Source organism: Eurytemora carolleeae, unplaced genomic scaffold, assembly GCF_000591075.1.
Source record: "Eurytemora carolleeae unplaced genomic scaffold, Eaff_2.0 scaffold129, whole genome shotgun sequence".
Lineage (NCBI taxonomy): Eukaryota > Metazoa > Arthropoda > Copepoda > Calanoida > Temoridae > Eurytemora > Eurytemora carolleeae.
Window position 1 is genome coordinate 217,304 of NW_019396235.1, and position 19,090 is coordinate 236,393.

General features: G+C 33.2%; 2 protein-coding genes across 4 annotated transcripts; both read right to left on the minus strand.

Annotated features, from left to right (window-relative positions):
* Positions 1 to 3,088: 3,088 nt before the first annotated feature.
* On the minus strand, positions 3,089 to 18,879 carry LOC111698946 (uncharacterized). 3 transcript variants are annotated; one of them, XM_023469433.1, is made up of 3 exons: positions 18,803 to 18,879; positions 17,000 to 17,070; positions 3,089 to 5,199 (listed from the first exon to the last, which is right to left on the minus strand). In XM_023469433.1, exons 2-3 carry the CDS (start codon positions 17,045 to 17,047, stop codon positions 3,481 to 3,483), a joined length of 1,767 nt encoding a protein of 588 aa, XP_023325201.1. In that variant the 5' UTR covers positions 17,048 to 17,070; positions 18,803 to 18,879; the 3' UTR covers positions 3,089 to 3,480. The 3 variants fall into 3 exon arrangements, with proteins under 3 accessions (XP_023325201.1, XP_023325202.1, XP_023325203.1); XM_023469434.1 differs by lacking the exons at positions 17,000 to 17,070; positions 18,803 to 18,879 and adding exons at positions 9,302 to 9,363; positions 10,715 to 10,733 and having other exon boundaries at positions 3,089 to 5,222; XM_023469435.1 differs by lacking the exons at positions 17,000 to 17,070; positions 18,803 to 18,879 and adding an exon at positions 10,715 to 10,783 and having other exon boundaries at positions 3,089 to 5,222.
* LOC111698947 (uncharacterized) lies at positions 10,781 to 14,840 on the minus strand. The gene is made up of 2 exons (XM_023469436.1): positions 14,769 to 14,840; positions 10,781 to 12,817 (listed from the first exon to the last, which is right to left on the minus strand). The coding sequence occupies exon 2, from the start codon at positions 12,744 to 12,746 to the stop codon at positions 11,220 to 11,222; it is 1,527 nt and encodes a 508-aa protein (XP_023325204.1). The 5' UTR covers positions 12,747 to 12,817; positions 14,769 to 14,840; the 3' UTR covers positions 10,781 to 11,219.
* Positions 18,880 to 19,090: the final 211 nt, after the last annotated feature.

Consider the following 19,090-nt stretch of genomic DNA (forward strand, 5'->3'; position numbering starts at 1 on the left):
TTACTTCATTAATAACTTCTCAGTATCGGATACAGTCTTCACAGGTTCCAGATTAGGTTTCCTCTCTTCTCGTTGTTTCTTGTTAAGATTTAATTCACCCAGTCCAGGTGACAAATCATCTTTCTCCGGGTCCCACTTATACCCTAATAGTTCCATAGTACCTAAGTCAGTACTAGATTCCTCTGAGGGTTCCTCTTCATTCTTGACTACAAATCTCAGAATGAACCAAGCAACCTTTTCAAACCAGGAGATCCTACCAATCCAGGAGATCTCATCAGACCAGGATGTCTCACAAGACCATGAGATCTTTTCAATCCAGGACATCTCATCAAACAAGGACATCTCATCAAACAAGGACATCTCATCAAACCAAGAGATCTCGAACCAAAAGATCACATCAGACCAGGATATCTCTTCAAACCAGAGATGAGATTTTAAAAGCTTAAACCCGAGTAAAACCCAAACTCGGGCTGAGATAGAACCCAAGTCAGGATTGGCTCAGAATGTCGTCAGATCAGCTGTGACAAGGAGATGCAAATTTCGAAAATTTAAATTTTATGTAGATACATTATTTTCATAGTATGTTTATTTTAAATAATTAACAAAATTTTTCACCACAAATAATTCCCGAGATTTTAAATGTACAAATATTACGAAATTTACGATCATCAGCTGCTGAAGACTCGAGCCTTAAAGAGAGAAAAACCCAAGGTGGTTGGTTCTTACTAAACTCAAGGTCATCCAAAACCCGGGTCTTGACTTGAGCTTTACTTGGGTCTTAGCAGACGCAAAGACCGGGTTTTACTCGGGTTTAAGCCTTTAAAATCTCATTTTAGGAAATCTCCTCAAACCAGGAACCTCCCACTAAGCCAGAAGATCTCTTCAATCCGAGATATCTCACCAAACCAAGAGATCTCTTCAAACCAGGAACTTTCACTAAACCAGGAGATCTCATAAACCCAGGATATCTCATCAATCCAGGAAATCTCCTCAAACCAGGAGATCTCTTCAAACCAGGAACTCTCACTAAGCTAGGAGATCTCATAAATCCAGGATATATCATGAATCCAGGACATCTTACCAAACCAGGAGATCTCTTCAAACCAGGAACTCGTACTAAACCATGCTCAAAAACCAATAGATCTCATCAGTTTCATAGGATTTCAGAAGCAAACAGGGATCGCTTATTGGTTTCTGATTGCTCATCAATTTGACACCACAACTCTTCTATGGATCCCAACTCGTCTGAGGATCACAGTTCATCTCAGGATCACAATTCATCTCAAGATCACCGTCATTCTTAAGATCATCAATTTTCCTAAAATCATCAGTCTTATCAGGGTCATCATCATTTTAAAATCTCACTCTTCTTACGATCGTTATTCTTCTTAAAATCATCAACCTTACCAGTGTTCTTAGGAATAACATTGTTGTAGTGAACCAAATTATTTTACACAACTCCTGAAGTCAAAAATCAAATGCTTTCTTTGGCTAGGCTTAGCTCTCCATCCATGCATACAGTCTGTTATCCAACCTTAGAATATAGGATCCCTGCCCGCCCTGGCCACCAGAACAGAGAAAACAAGCAATTCATCATTAATAACATCGAGGCCCTCCATCCCATCTATCTTATCTATCTCATCTATCTCGGCATCAGCCATCATCTTAGACTTCTCCATACTTGAATCCTGAGCTTTGTGAACACTAGAGAGATCATTTAATTCATCCATTGTATCCAACAAACTCTAAGGACCTGCTAATTCTTGGCCAATTCGAATCCGGACAGTCGTCTCTCCAACATCAAACTCATCTCCTACCTCTACATCTGATTCTTGAGCTTTTAGAATACCTGGTAAATCATCTAACTCAACCACGGTATTCAGCAAATTCTCCTGTTTTCCCAATTGTGTCTGAATCTGAAACCGGACAGTCGTCTTGTTAAAACCCTTCACTCTCCTAAACTTTTCAATACAGGATTGGGCTTCGTCATCCAGTGCATCTCCCATTATCTTAGCATCAGCCATCACCTCAGCATTAACCATTATCTTGGGATCACCATTATTTTTAGGATCTCCATTATACTTAGAACCTCCATTATTCTTAGGATCTCCATTATTCTTAGGATCTCCAAGAACAATTTAAGTAATGACAGCATTGTAGACTCCTTGTTAAGGGTTAACAAGCATATGTCTACCAAGCTATTGAAATAAATTATAATTTATTGATTATATTAAAGCACATTTAATCTTTGTTTAAAAACAAAATACATTCCTTAAGAGAGAAGAAATAGGTAAAGATTATTCCCATCTTTTATGCTTACAAATAAGATACATTAATTATTACAGACCCATAAGTATTCCCCCGGCATTGAGTAAACTATTTGAAAACATAGCTACAATATATATTTTTAAATATTTAATAATATCTTTTACCAGCACTAATATGGAGTTAGACCAAAACATAAGATAATTCAACATCTCTTTAACACTTTGTCTAATGATTAAAATCTATAAAAATTAAAAACCTTAAAAAAACCAGATTTAAACACATATTTCTGGACTTAAATATGACCTTAAATAATCTAAATCATTATGGTTTCAAATGCACCGCAACTTAAGCTAAAGACTCAGCAAGACATATTGGTCTAAGCAAGGTGCATCCTCAGTACCAAGAAGTACAGGATGAGAGAGGAAATAGATAAACAATATTTTCCAGTCTCAGATCATCTCCATCCTATTCCATTGTTAGATCCTCTCCATCCTATTCCAGTCTTAGATCCTCTTCATCCTTTTCCAGTCTTAGATCCTCTCCATCTTATTCCAGACTTAGATCCTCTCCATCCTATTCCAGTCTTAGATCCTCTCCATCCTATTCCAGTCTTATTTCCTCTCCATCCTATTCCAGTCTAAGATCCTCTCCATCCTATTCCAGTCTTAAATCCTCTCCATTCTATTCCAGTCTTATTTCCTCTCCATCCTATTCCAGTCTTAGATCCTATTCCAGGCTTAAGTTGTCTGAACTATATTCAGTTTCAACTCATCATCTTAAATCCGTTTTGGAATTTTCTCCATTTGCATTTAACATTTTCTCTTAAAAAACAGATTTACTCTAAAAAATTACATTTCGTTGAAACATGAAACCAACCAAAAATGTGACATTGCACAGTTTGCAGAGATCTCCATGGATAAAAGAAATACGGCAAAATAACTAAGGGTTAGATGAAAATTTGGTCTCCCTGATCTTAACATTTAAAGAACGAAAGAAAACACATTTAATTCTAGATTTCTTGAATATTATTGTCAAACTTACAAGGAAAACTATGATAAACAAATAACTAGAAATATAGAGGATTTAAACAATTAGATAATTTACAAAGAATAATATTTGGATAGAGTGAGATAATTCCATAAATTCAGAGAAAGGAGGATCCAAGAAGTCAAGGAACTCAAGGTTCCTGGTATAACAGGACTCAGTCATCATCTAATCCACCTCTTCATCTGTATTCTCCATTCCAGGACGGAGAAAGCATTGCTTCTTGTGTACTTTCCAGTCAAGCTTCTGACAGCTTGGACTACAGTATCGTCTCAGCTTACACCTGGTACATTGCTTGAACTTAAACTCCCAGTCAAGATGAACACAGGAGTTGTGTCCACATTTGATCACAAACTGTTCCTCATCAACTATATTTATTCTCTCTGGCAGAGGAGTAAACTCCGGGATATTCTCATAGATACTGTCAACCGTCTTTCCATCCAGGATTTCGTTCAATGCAGAGTACACAGACCCATAGTAGTGAACAATTGGCCAGTATACGTTGGGATCCTTAGCAAGCTGTAGAGGATGTAGATCCATGGGCTGAAGAGCCATGACACGGACAGCAGTTATGATCTCATATTTTCCATAGTTTCGGAAGTAATCTTGTTTCTTCAATCCTGACTCCAGGGTAAAGATAACACTGTAGGCAATTCTACTGATTGATTCATCTTTACTGAAGAGAAAACTGTTCTCATAAACACTCAGAATTCTTTCCCGAGCCAGCAGAGCACATTGAGTGCAGGTGTTCCCAATACTCTGAACATCATGCTCACACAGATACATTGGCTGATCATGGTACAGTCTCTGTAAATATCCTTGATCAAATACAGCCTTAGCATCCATCCTTACTCCAGGATCTATCCTAGCTACAGTATTATCCTCCTCATTGAAGAAATCAGCCTTCTGGATAAAGATAAGGTTCTCCACTGGTCTTAATAAACCATCATCTTTCATAGTATTGATATATTCATTTACAGAGACACTTACTATCCTAGGTTCAGGATTACAAGATTTCAGAACAGAATAAACCTCTGATATCATGGGGAATAGTAGTAGTTCCTTGAGAAGACTGTTTGAGGATCTGGAATCATTAAAAAGGTTTAATCTGAACAGAATAACTCCTGTAATCCCGTAAACAGGTACATTTAGTTCTTCTCCTGGCTTATACTCCTCCTTGATATATGATAGTGTAATACCTAGATCTAGGAAACAATTTAAGTAAAGAATATTCTGAGAACTCTTGAACCTGTTTGAACTCTTCATAAGATAATCTTTCCCTGCCCGTCTCATATCCTCCTGTAAAACCAGTAGCCTTCCTATTGAAGCAAATACTTCAACCGAGTTCTCTTCTGCAGCCATGTTGTTGTATTTTATAGCTTTCCTGTGACTAAAAGGTCGACTCTTCATGAAGGGAGGACGGAGTGCTAACGCACACTCATCCCAGTAAAGGACAAACCTGAACTCATAGGTTAAACCTATGATCAGAGCAGCTTTCCAGTCCCCTGCCTCAGCCAGCTTCTTAATACCCTCCCTGGATACTCCTTGAGAACTTATGTACTCTTTAATCATGTTCAGAGTCTCCATGTCATAAAAATGCAGGATCGCTGAATAGAATGAGTCTAGAGATGTACAGCTGACATATTTCATACTTTCTAGGCAATATTTATCCTTACATTGATCCCTGCACTGTGTACTACAGTACCAATGGTTACTACAGTTACAAACCAACGCATCCTTGGAGAAACCAATATCATAGCTGCAGGAGAAGCATTTGGTGTAGCTGATCTTCAGGTTCAAGGTGTAGTTCTTCTCTACTTTGGGGGCAGATACAGACATCTTGGCCAGGTTTCCAGGTAAATCAGAGATATCTCCAGACTTGGACATCTTAGATACGTTCTCAGTCGAACCTAGTAATATTTATATGGTTACTTTGAAATACGAGATCTAATTAATCTTTATAATATTAAAACATTTACTAAAGAGTAAAAATTATCAAATTAAAGGATTTTATATTTTGATTCAATAAAAAATTTAAAAAGTTTAAAATTCCAACTGCTACAGGGGGCGTTTGTGAAAACATCTTTTAGCTATATTAGCTCTCCTGCTCCAGTAGTTTTATATATTTTTATTGTACTTATATTTTGTCAATATTTGTTATAATTTCAAAAATCCAAATTTTTTCTTTAAAATTCGATTTTTTAAAAATTAAACGGGAAATGCCGGACACTTCAGCTAGTGTAACATAAAAATGAATGATTCAGAGTAGTTTTTCTGATTTATTCTAAAATCTATACCTCTGTCAAAAAATGGCATCAAAAGTAGTGAAAAGAAATGAACTGAGTTTTGTGCTACAAACTGAAATTTTGTAATCCCTATTTCTGATGCAGCCTGATATTGTAAACCTTTGATATATCAAACTAAGATTATTTGATTAACAGAATTCATAGTTTGAAATGGCAAAGTTCTAAATTGGGTTTCAAAGATATTTGAAAATCACAGTTTGTGACAAAAACACAGTAAAATCCAATATTAAATACATTTCTTTATATATAGNGATCCTTAGCAAGCTGTAGAGGATGTAGATCCATGGGCTGAAGAGCCATGACACGGATAGCAGTTATGATCTCATATTTTCCATAGTTTCGGAAGTAATCTTGTTTCTTCAATCCTGACTCCAGGGTAAAGATAACACTGTAGAACTTTGGAGGTACAGATTCATCTTTACTGAAGAGAAAACTGTTCTCATAAACACTCAGAATCCTTTCCTGAGCCAGCTAAGCACATTGAGTGCAGATATTCCCAATACTCTGAACATTATGCTCACAGTGATACATTGTCTGATTATGGTGCAGTCTCTGTAAATATCCTTGATCAAATACAGCCTTAGCATCCATCCTAACTCCAGGATCTATCCTAGCTACAGTATTATCCTCCTCATTGTACAGATCAGCCTTCTGGATAAAGATAGAGTTCTCCACTGGTCTCCATGAACCATCAAGATTCGTGATATAGAAATTCACAGAGTCACACACTATCCTAGGTTCAGGATTACAAGATTTCAGAAAATAATAGACCTCTGCTATCCTGGGGAAGAGTAACAGTTCCTTGAGAAGACTGTTTGAGGATCTGGAATCATCAAGAAGGTTTAATCTGAACAGAATAACTCCTGTAATCCCGGGAACAGGTACCTTCAGTCCTACTCCTTCTTTATACTTCTCCTTGATGTATGATAGTGTGCTGACTAGATCTGCGAAACAATAGAAGTGAAGAAGAATCTGAGAACTTTTGAACCTGTTGGAACTCTTCATAAGATAATCTTTCATTGCCCGTCTCATATTCGTCTGTATGATAAGTACCCTTCCTAATGAAGCAACTACTTCAACAGAGTATTTTATAGCTTTCCTGTGACTAAAAGGTCGGCTCTTCATGAAGGGAGGACGGATTGCTAGCTCACATTCATCCCAGTCAAGGACAAGCCTTAACTCATAGGTTAAACCTATGATCAGAGCAGTTTTCCAGTCCCCTGCCTCAGCCAGCTTCTTCATATCCTCCCTGGATACTCCTTCTTGAGAACTTATGTACTCTTTAACCATGTTCAGAGTCTCCATGTCATAAAAACGTAGGATCGCTAAATAAAAGAGTTCCAGAGAATTACAGCTGGTAAATTCCACATGGAGACAATACTCACCCTGATATAGATCCACACACTTAGCACTACAGAACCAATGATTGCTACAAGCAGTACATGATAATGCATTCTTGGTTAAAGCAATGTCAAAGCTGCAGGTACTGCACTTAGTATAGTTATTCTTCAGGTTCAAGGTGTACTTGTGTTTAATGTTGTGGGGAGAAACAGACATCTTGGCTAGGTTTCCAGGTAAATCAGAGATATCTCCCGACTTGGACATATTTTCCAGGCTTCCAGGTATATCAGAGATATCTTCAGACTTGGACATCTTGGCCAGGTTTACAGGTAAATCAGAGATATCTCCAGACTTAGATATCTTAGATATGTTCTCAGTCGAACCTAGTAATATTAATATGGTTTAGTTTAAATAAGAGATCTAATTAATCTCTATAATATTAATACATTTACCAAAGAGTAAAAATTATCAAATTAAAGGATTTTCTATTTTGATTCAATAAAAAATCTAAAAAGTTTCAAAATCTTTATTATCAAAATTCCAACTGCTACCGGGGACTTTGTGAAAACATCTTTTAGCTATATTAGCTCTCCTGCTCCAGTAGTTTTACATATTTTTAATGTACTTTTTTTAAAAAAAGAGTTGTTTATGTCCAATTTTATAAGGTTTAAATACCCCTCCTTAAACAAGCTGCCTCCCCCTCCCCCCATTTACGCAAAAGTTAGTTAATTAGTTCGACCCCCACCATCACTTTATACACATACATCTAAACAGTTTGTTGTTAACCTTTGTGAAAGAAACAATCTCAAGGAATAATAATTGTCTTAAAACATTTTTTTTAAAGTGAACATTTGTGAATTATCTTTTTTCCATCTCATTAGCAGAGTTTGTTTCCCTTATGTCCCTTTGACAGCCCAAATTTTTATTTTGAATAATCTTTTTTGTTTCTTAATTTTCTTGTGATTTTTAACAAAAAAAAAATTTTAATTTTTTTTTTTACCGATTTTAATGGTTATTATATCGTTAAAACTCACGCGGGTCAACCCAGACCGAAATATATTTTCATTAAATGTGGAACTAACATCTACTTTTTTACTCTACAGAGGTTTGGTCCATCAACATCACCAAATTTTGAATATTGTACTTTTGTTTTGTTAATATCTGTTATATTTGTTAAAGTTTTGTTTTATCTTATTAATCTATATAATAAAGTTCTTCGCTCAGTTATATTTGTATTTGTACGTATGTGTATATGCGTATGTGTATGCGTACGGGTGTATGTATATATGTTAGGTGTAGCTGGCCAAACTGCTGAACTTAATAGGCTGAAATCTTTTGAGGAAACACATGATTACCCTGGGTGTAACAAAGGCAAAAATATGTTTTTTTGAAGCAGATTTTTTTTTTAAATAAAAATAAAAATTTGACTTTTTTAAAATAGTACAGGCAATGCCTATCACTTCAGCTAGTGTAACATAAAAATGAATGATTCAGAGTAGTTTTTCTGATTTATTCTAAAATCTATACCTCTGTCAAAAAATGGCATCAAAAGTAGTGAAAAGAAATGAACTGAGTTTTGTGCTACAAACTGAAATTTTGTAATCCCTATTTCTGATGCAGCCTGATATTGTAAACCTTTGATATATCAAACTAAGATTATTTGATTAACAGAATTCATAGTTTGAAATGGCAAAGTTCTAAATTGGGTTTCAAAGATATTTGAAAATCACAGTTTGTGACAAAAACACAGTAAAATCCAATATTAAATACATTTCTTTATATATAGAAAAAAGTTTGCTCCAAGTATTATTGTTGATCATCAAGGAACTATTCTTTCCATATTAAATAGTTTTGAAGACATAAAGAGTAGGTTTGTTTGTTTGAAACCAACGACTTTAAGAGCTCTATATGGACAGAAGAAAAAAGTTTGCTTTACATAGATTACTAAAGGATTTAAGGAAACCAGACCCATCAGTAAAGAGAGAAGTAAAAGAAGATGTACAGTTTTCAAATGACTAGATTTGTTTATTAAGATATAGACCTTATTTTAACAACATCGAATAGGTAATGCACAAGGCTTAAATTACTTATCTCATAAAAAAATTGTTAAATTTATTATACCAGTTGATATTCTAATTAAAAACTATTAAAAAGAAAATTCGATTTTTTTAAAATTTACACATAACACGATCTATGTAACTAAACATTTGATTTGATATAAACATATGTACCTATAATAATTAAATCAAAGTTTGGAAAACAAACTCATTAATAAGCAAGAATAAATGTATAGATATTTATAATTATAATGAATAACAAGTTCTATCTAGTTTTCAACTTACCTTTGTAACAAACTCAATATCAAGTAATCTGATTTATCAAAATCTACATTTAAATTCTAAATCTGAAAATAAACAAACTATTGAATTACATTGTCCTCTTACATTTTGACATAATAACCATATTAACTACATGAATTTACATGGAAAACTATGACATACAAATAATAATAATAGGATTTAAACATATTGATAATTTACAAAGAATAATATTCGGATAGAGTGAGATAATTCCATGAATTCAGAGTAAGGAGGATCCAGGAAGTCAAGGAACTCAAGGTTCCTGGTATAACAGGACTCAGTCTTCATCTAATCAACCTCATCATCTGTATTCTCCATTCCAGGACGGAGAAAGCATTCCTTCTTATGTACTTTCCAGTCAAGCTTCTGACAGATTGGACTACAGTATCTATCTATTATATCTATCTATAAAATTCTATCTTGCAGAGACGGATCAGATTAATAATATTGCTTAGAATGGGATAAAATCCTATCTTGCATGGACGGATAAGGTTAATAATGTTGCTTAGAATGGGATAAAAATCCTATCTTGCAGGGAGGGATAAGGTTAATAATGTTACTTAGAATGGGATAAAAATCTGATCTTGCAGGGACGGATAAGATTAATAATGTTGCTTAGAATGGGATAAAAATCCTATCTTGCAGGGACGGATAAAATCAATAATGTTGCTTAGAATGGAATAAAATCCTATCTTGCAGGGACAGATAAGGTTAATAATGTTGCTTAGAATGGGATAAAATCCTATCTTGCAGGGACGGATAAGATAGTGTTGCTTAGAATGTGACTACCTAATATCCAAGGAAATTGATGATTAGTATTAGAACATATATTAAAATTAGAACTAGAACGTAACTACCTAATATCCAAGGAGATTGATGATTAGTATTAGGATGGAAATTAAAATTAGAACTAGAACGTGACTACCTAATATCCAAGGAAATTGATTATTAGTATTAGGATGGATATTAAAATTAGAACTAAAACGTAACTACCTAATATCCAAGGAAATTGATGATTAGTATTAGAACAGATATCAAAATTATAACTAGAACGTAAACTAGCTAATATCCAAGGAAATTGATGATTAGTATTAGGACGGATATTAAAATTAGAACTAGAACGTAACTACCTAATATCCAAGGAAATTGATGATTAGTATTAGGACCGATATTAAAATTAGGACTAGAACATAACTAAATAATATCCAAGGAAATTGATGATTAGTATTAGAACAGATATTAAAATTAGAACTAGAACGTAACTACCTAATATCCAAGGAAATTAATAATTAGTATTAGGACGGATATTAAAATTAGAACTAGAACGTAACTACCTAATATCCAAGGAGATTGATGATTAGTATTAGGACGGATATTAAACATGAAACTAACTACCTACTGTCTAAATAGTGTGATGTTTATCTTCCTTATACAACAAAACATATTTGTACATTTTCTGAATCTGAAATAAAAATGATTTTGGAAATACGAATGAAACAATGAATTGTACTCCTACATTTTTAAAACATGAATTTACAAAGAAACTTGAAATACAAATATTAAGAGATCAATAGTTTACAAAGAATATTATCCAATATTGGTGAAAAACAATTTGCCGGATTTCTTTCTCTGTGTTAAGATATGGATCCAGAAACTCAAGGTACCTGGTATAACAGGTCTGTTCTTTATAACTCCTAATCCACCTCATCATCTGTATTCTCCATTCCAGGACGGAGAAAGCATTCCTTCTTGTGTACTTTCCAGTCAAGCTTCTGACAGCTTGGATTACAGTAACGTCTCAGCTTACACCTGGTACATTGCTTGAACTTAAACTCCCAGTCAAGATAAACACAGGAGTTGTGTCCACATTTGATCACAAACTGTTCCTCATCAACTATATTTATTTTCTCTTTGGCAGAGGAGTAGACTTCGGGATATTCTCATAAATACTGTCAACCATCTTTCCATCCAGGATTTCCTTCAACGCAGAGTACAAAGACCCATAGTAGTAAACAATTGGCCAGTATAAGCTGGGATCCTTAGCAAGCTGTAGAGGATGTAGATCCATGGGCTGAAGAGCCATGACACGGATAGCAGCTATGATCTCATATTTTCCATAATTCCAGAAGTAATCTTGTTTCTTCAATCCTGACTCCAGAGTAAAGATAACACTGTTGACTCCCCTGATTGATTCATCTCTACTGAAGAGAAAACTGTTCTTATAAACACTCAGAATCCTTTCCCGAGCCAGCTGAGCACATTGAGTGCAGGTGTTCCCAATACTCTGAACATTATGCTCACACAGATACATTGGCTGATCATGGTGCAGTCTCTGTAAATATCCTTGATCAAATACAGCCTTAGCATCCATCCTTACTCCAGGATCAATCCCTAATTTGGTCTTATTCTCTCCATCATTAGACTTCTGCACAAAGATTGTGTTGTGAACAGATCTTGGAAAATCTTGAACCCCAATCAGTAGATTATAGGAGTAACAAAGTAATAAACATTGTTTACATGCCTTCATCATAGAAAGAGTCTCCACAACGAATGTTGGTAGTGATGCTATATCAATTACAGAGGATGTAGAGTTAACAAGATTCAATCTAAACAACATTACTCCTGATATACCATTCACGGAGAGTACTTCTCCTTCCTGACATTTCTTCTTGATCTCATCTTGGGTAATACGCAGCTCAGAGAAACTATTACTGCTTAGAAGTTCTTTAGATAACTTGAACTTAGAAGATTTGTAAAGATGATCTATCATGGCTCTTCCATTATCAATCTGTGTACCAAGAGCCCTTACAATACCAGCACTTGCCTCAATAGAGTTCTCTTCTGCAGCCATGTTGTAGTATTTTATAGCTTTCCTGTGACTAAAAGGTCGGCTCTTCATGAAGGGAGGACGGAGTGCTAGCTCACATTCATCCCAGTCAAGGACAAACCTGAACTCATAGGTTAAACCTATGATCAGAGCAGCTTTCCAGTCCCCTGCCTCAGCCAGCTTCTTCATATCCTTCCTGGATACTCCTTCTTGAGAACTTATGTACTCTTTAACCATGTTCAGAGTCTCCATGTCATAATAACGTAGGATCGCTAAATGAAAGAGTTCCAGAGAATTACAGCTGGTAAATTCCACATGGAGACAATACTCACCCTGATATAGATCCACACACTTAGCACTACAGAACCAATGATTGCTACAAGCAGTACATGATAATGCATTCTTGGTTAAAGCAATGTCAAAGCTGCAGGTACTGCACTTAGTATAGTTATTCTTCAGGTTCAAGGTGTACTTGTGTTTAATGTTGTGGGGAGAAACAGACATCTTGGCTAGGTTTCCAGGTAAATCAGAGATATCTCCCGACTTGGACATATTTTCCAGGCTTCCAGGTATATCAGAGATATCTTCAGACTTGGACATCTTGGCCAGGTTTACAGGTAAATCAGAGATATCTCCAGACTTAGATATCTTAGATATGTTCTCAGTCGAACCTAGTAATATTAATATGGTTTAGTTTAAATAAGAGATCTAATTAATCTCTATAATATTAATACATTTACCAAAGAGTAAAAATTATCAAATTAAAGGATTTTCTATTTTGATTCAATAAAAAATCTAAAAAGTTTTAAAATCTTTATTATCAAAATTCCAACTGCTACCGGGGACTTTGTGAAAACATCTTTTAGTTATATTAGCTCTCCTGCTCCAGTAGTTTTACATATTTTTAATGTACTTTTTTAAAAAAAAGAGTTGTTTATGTCCAATTTTATAAGGTTTAAATACCCCTCCTTAAACAAGCTGCCTCCCCCTCCCCCCGATTTACGCAAAAGTTAGTTAATTAGTTCGACCCCTACCATCACTTTATACACATACAGTTTGTTGTTAACCTTTGTGAAAGAAACAATCTCAAGGAATAATAATTGTCTTAAAACATTTTTTTTAAAGTGAACATTTGTAAATTATCTTTTTTCCATCTCATTAGCAGAGTTCGTTTCCCTTATGTCCCTTTGACAGCCCAAATTTTTATTTTGAATAATCTTTTTTGTTTCTTTATTTTCTTGTGATTTTAACAAAAAAAAATTTTTTAATTTTTTTTTTACCGATTTTAATGGTTATTATATCGTTAAAACTCACGCGGGTCAACCCAGACCGAAATATATTTTCATTAAATGTGGAACTAACATCTACTTTTTTACTCTACAGAGGTTTGGTCCATCAACATTACCAAATTTTGAATATTGTACTTTTGTTTTGTTAATATCTGTTATATTTGTTAAAGTTTTGTTTTATCTTATTAATCTATATAATAAAGTTCTTCGCTCAGTTATATTTGTATTTGTACGTATGTGTATATGCGTATGTGTATGCGTACGGGTGTATGTATATATGTTAGGTGTAGCTGGCCAAACTGCTGAACTTAATAGGCTGAAATCTTTTGAGGAAACACATGATTACCCTGGGTGTAACAAAGGCAAAAATATGTTTTTTTGAAGCAGATTTTTTTTTTAAATAAAAATAAAAATTTGACTTTTTTAAAATAGTACAGGCAATGCCTATCACTTCAGCTAGTGTAACATAAAAATGAATGATTCAGAGTAGTTTTTCTGATTTATTCTAAAATCTATACCTCTGTCAAAAAATGGCATCAAAAGTAGTGAAAAGAAATGAACTGAGTTTTGTGCTACAAACTGAAATTTTGTAATCCCTATTTCTGATGCAGCCTGATATTGTAAACCTTTGATATATCAAACTAAGATTATTTGATTAACAGAATTCATAGTTTGAAATGGCAAAGTTCTAAATTGGGTTTCAAAGATATTTGAAAATCACAGTTTGTGACAAAAACACAGTAAAATCCAATATTAAATACATTTCTTTATATATAGAAAAAAGTTTGCTCCAAGTATTATTGTTGATCATCAAGGAACTATTCTTTCCATATTAAATAGTTTTGAAGACATAAAGAGTAGGTTTGTTTGTTTGAAACCAACGACTTTAAGAGCTCTATATGGACAGAAGAAAAAAGTTTGCTTTACATAGATTACTAAAGGATTTAAGGAAACCAGACCCATCAGTAAAGAGAGAAGTAAAAGAAGATGTACAGTTTTCAAATGACTAGATTTGTTTATTAAGATATAGACCTTATTTTAACAACATCGAATAGGTAATGCACAAGGCTTAAATTACTTATCTCATAAAAAAATTGTTAAATTTATTATACCAGTTGATATTCTAATTAAAAACTATTAAAAAGAAAATTCGATTTTTTTAAAATTTACACATAACACGATCTATGTAACTAAACATTTGATTTGATATAAACATATGTACCTATAATAATTAAATCAAAGTTTGGAAAACAAACTCATTAATAAGCAAGAATAAATGTATAGATATTTATAATTATAATGAATAACAAGTTCTATCTAGTTTTCAACTTACCTTTGTAACAAACTCAATATCAAGTAATCTGATTTATCAAAATCTACATTTAAATTCTAAATCTGAAAATAAACAAACTATTGAATAACGTTGTTTTCTTACATTTTGACTTAATTACAATATTAACTACATGAATTTACAAGGAAAACTATGATAGACAAAAAAAAAAAACTAGAAATCAAATGATTTTAACATATTTACTCTGTAAAAAAACATTACGTAATGTTCAACCTAAATGGGACATTTACTCACTGTAGAATTACCATGGATAATAGAAATACAACAAAATAAGGATTGGATGAGATTTTGGTCTCACTGATCAAAACTTAATTTTAAGAAAGAAAGAAAACACCTTTAATTCTAGATTTCTTGAATATTATTGTCAAACTTACAAGGAAAACTATGATAAACAAATAACTAGAAATATAGAAAATTATAATGATTAGATAATTTACAAAGAATAATATCTGGATAGAGTGAGATAATTCCATAAATTCAGAGTAAGGAGGATCCAAGAAGTCCAGGAACTCAGGGTACCTGGTATAACAGGACTCAGTCTTCATCTAATCCACCTCATAATCTGTATTCTCCATTCCAGGACGGAGAAAGCATTGCTTCTTGTGTAATTTCCAGTTAAGCTTCTGACAGCTTGGACTACAGTAACGTCTCAGCTTACACCTGGTGCATTGCTTGAACTTAAACTCCCAGTCAAGATGAACGCAAGACATGTGTCCACATTTGATCACAAACTGTTCCTCATCAACTATATTTATTCTATCTCGCACAGGAGTAAACTCTGGGATATTCTCATAAATACTGTCAACCGTCTTTCCATCCAGGATTTCCTTCAACGCAGAGTACACAGACCCAAAGTAGTGAATAATTGGCCAGTATATGGTGGGATCCTTAGCAAGCTGTAGAGGATGTAGATCCATGGGCTGAAGAGCCATGACACGGATAGCAGCTATGATCTCATATTTTCCATAGTTTCGGAAGTAATCTTGTTTCTTCAATCCTGACTCCAGGGTAAAGATAACACTGTAGAAAACTCTACAGATTGCTTCATCTTTACTGAAGAGAAAACGGTTCTTATAAACACTCAGAATCCTTTCCCGAGCCAGCAGAGCACATTGAGTGCAGGTGTTCCCAATACTCATAACATCATGCTCACACAGATACATTGTCTGATCATGGTGCAGTCTCTGTAAATATCCTTGATCAAATACAGCCTTAGCATCCATCCTTACTCCAGGATCTATCCTAGCTATAGTATTATCCTTTTCATTGTAGAGATCAGCCTTCTGGATAAAGATAGGGTTCTCCACTGGTCTTAATGGATAAACAATCCTATTCATACAGCCATTTACAGAGACAATTAATATCCTAGGTTCAGGATTACAAGATTTCAGAAAAGAATAAACCTCTGCTATCTTGGGGAAGAGTAGCAGTTCCTTGAGAAGATTATTTGAGAATCTGGAATCATCAAGAAGGTTTAATCTGAACAGCATAACTCCTGTAATCCCAGGAACAGAAATCTTCGGTTCTTCTCCTGGCTTAATCTCCTCCTTGATGTATGATAGTATAAGGTCTAGCTCTTGAAAACACAGGTTGCGCAGATGCATCTGATATGTCTTGAACCTGTTTGAACTCTTCATCAGAAAATCTTGTGTTGCCCGACTCATATCCAACTGTATACATAGTACCCTTCCAATTGAAGCAAATACTTCAACAGAGTTTTCTTCTGCAGCCATATTGTAGTATTTTATAGCTTTCCTGTGACTGAAAGGTCGGCTCTTCATGAAGGGAGGACGGAGTGCTAGCTCACATTCATCCCAGTCAAGGACAAACCTGAACTCATAGGTTAAACCTATGATCAGAGCAGCTTTCCAGTCCCCTGCCTCAGCCAGCTTCTTCATATCCTACCTGGATACTCCTTCTTGAGAACTTATGTACTCTTTAACCATGTTCAGAGTCTCCATGTCATAAAAACATAGGATCACAAAAAAGAATGAGTCTAGAGATGTACAGTTAATCAGTTCATGACTTTCTAGGCAATATTCATCCTTCATTTGATCTCTGCACTGTGTACTACAGTACCAATGTAAACTACAGTTACAAACCAACGCATCCTTGGAGAAACCAATATCATAGCTGCATGAGCAGCATTTGGTGTAGCTGATCTTTAGGTTCAAGGTATAGTTTTTCTCTACTTTGGGGACAGATACAGACATCTTGGCCAGGTTTCCAGGTAATTCAGAGATATCTCCAGACTTGGACATCTTAGATACGTCCTCAGTCTAACCTAGAAATATTAATTATGTAAATGTAAATTATAAGGAATGTTTAACATTGAATTCCAGTTTAACAAAGAGCTCTAATAAATCTAATTGTATTGAAACATTTAATTATTTGATTAAATTGAATTTATTTAATTAAAGGATCATAACCAGATGATTTTTATTTTAATTCAATACAAATCTTATTAGTTTTGATAACTGTATTGTCAAAAATCTTAATTTGTGGTATTTATGAATTATGTAGAATGTAGATACAGTTTAACAGTTTATCACTCTCCCAAACTGCAAACTCTTACCTTCTTAACAAAATATTTATACCTCAAGGATTACAAGGATGCTTTGTAAAAACAGCATTTAACTATATTAGCAAGTAATTTGACATATATTTATTGTATTAATGTTTTTGTAAATATCTGTTCTAATTGGTAAAAACTGGTTTTATCTAAATCTTGTATCTAATTTTGTAAATATCTATTATAATTGGTAAAAACTGGTTTTATCTTGTATCTGATTTTGTAAATATCTGTTCTAATTGGTAAAAACTGGTTTTATCTTGTATCTAATTTTGTAAATATCTATTATAATTGGTAAAAACTAGTTTTATCTTGTATCTGATTTTGTAAATATCTGTTATAATTGGTAAAAACTGGTTTTATCTTGTATCTGATTTTGTAAATATCTGTTCTAATTGGTAATAACTAGTTTTATCTTTTATCTGTTTTTGTAAATATCTGTTCTAATTGGTAAAAACTGGTTTTATCTTTAATATCTGTTCTAATTGGTAAAAACTGGTTTTATCTTTAATCTAATTTTGTAAATATCTGTTCTAATTGGTAAAAACTGGTTTTATCTTTTATCTAATTTTGTAAATATCTGTTATAATTGGTAAAAACTGGTTTTATCTTGTAACTGATTTTGTAAATATCTAGCTGTTATAGTTGGTAAAAACTGGTTTTATCTTGTACCTAATTTTGTAAATATCTGTTATAATTGGTGATAACTGGTTTATCTTTTATCTGTTCTTGTAAATATCTGTTGTAATTGGTAAAAACTGGTTTTATCTTGTATCTAATTTTGTAAATATCTGTTTAATTGGTAAAAACTGGTTTTATTTTTTATCTAATTTTGTAAATATCTGTTATAATTGGAAAAAACTGGTTTTATCTAATTTTGTAAATATCTGTTATAATTGGTAAAAACTGGTTTTATCTTTTATCTGTTTTTGTAAATATCTGTTCTAATTGGTAAAAACTAGTTTTATCTTGTATCTGTTTTTGTAAATATCTGTTAAAATTGGTAAAAACTGGTTTTATCTTTTATCTGTTTTTGTAAATATCTGTTATAGTTGGTAAAAACTGGTTTTATCTTTGATCTGTTTTTGTAAATATCTATTATAATTTATAAAAACTGGTTTTATCTCTTATATCTGTTTTTGTAAATATCTGTAATAATTGGTAAAAACTGGTTTATCTTTTATCTAAGTATGATTCAGAGTAAAATTTTCTGAAGTATTCTTTATTTCTGTAAAAATTTGTAACAACAATAATAAATTGATCAAGTTAAATATGATGTAGTTAATAACTGCTTAATTTTAACTTTAGGAGAATGAAGTAAAAAGAGTGGAAAATTGAATGATTCTCAGAAGTAAAAATATACATTTTGTCAAAAATATAGATAATACATTTTGTCAAAAATATTGATAATCAGTTTATTTAATTTAACGCAAATCCACTTTACCTTTTATTAAACTTCAGGGTAAGCTATTGTATCTTCTCACAACTTAATAATTATCTCCTATAATTTATCATTATTCTGAAAAGAATAATGTTGTACTTCATTATTCTAAAACTATAATTTTTCAATATATACTATAAATATCAGCATTCCTTTATAAAAAGCTGTTCTTTATAGTTTATACATACATATAATATAGATTAATTGTGGTGTTTACTTATTTAGACAGTATAGTTTTACTAAAATAGGCGTATTTGATCAACGATCATTACTCATAACATAACATAGTTA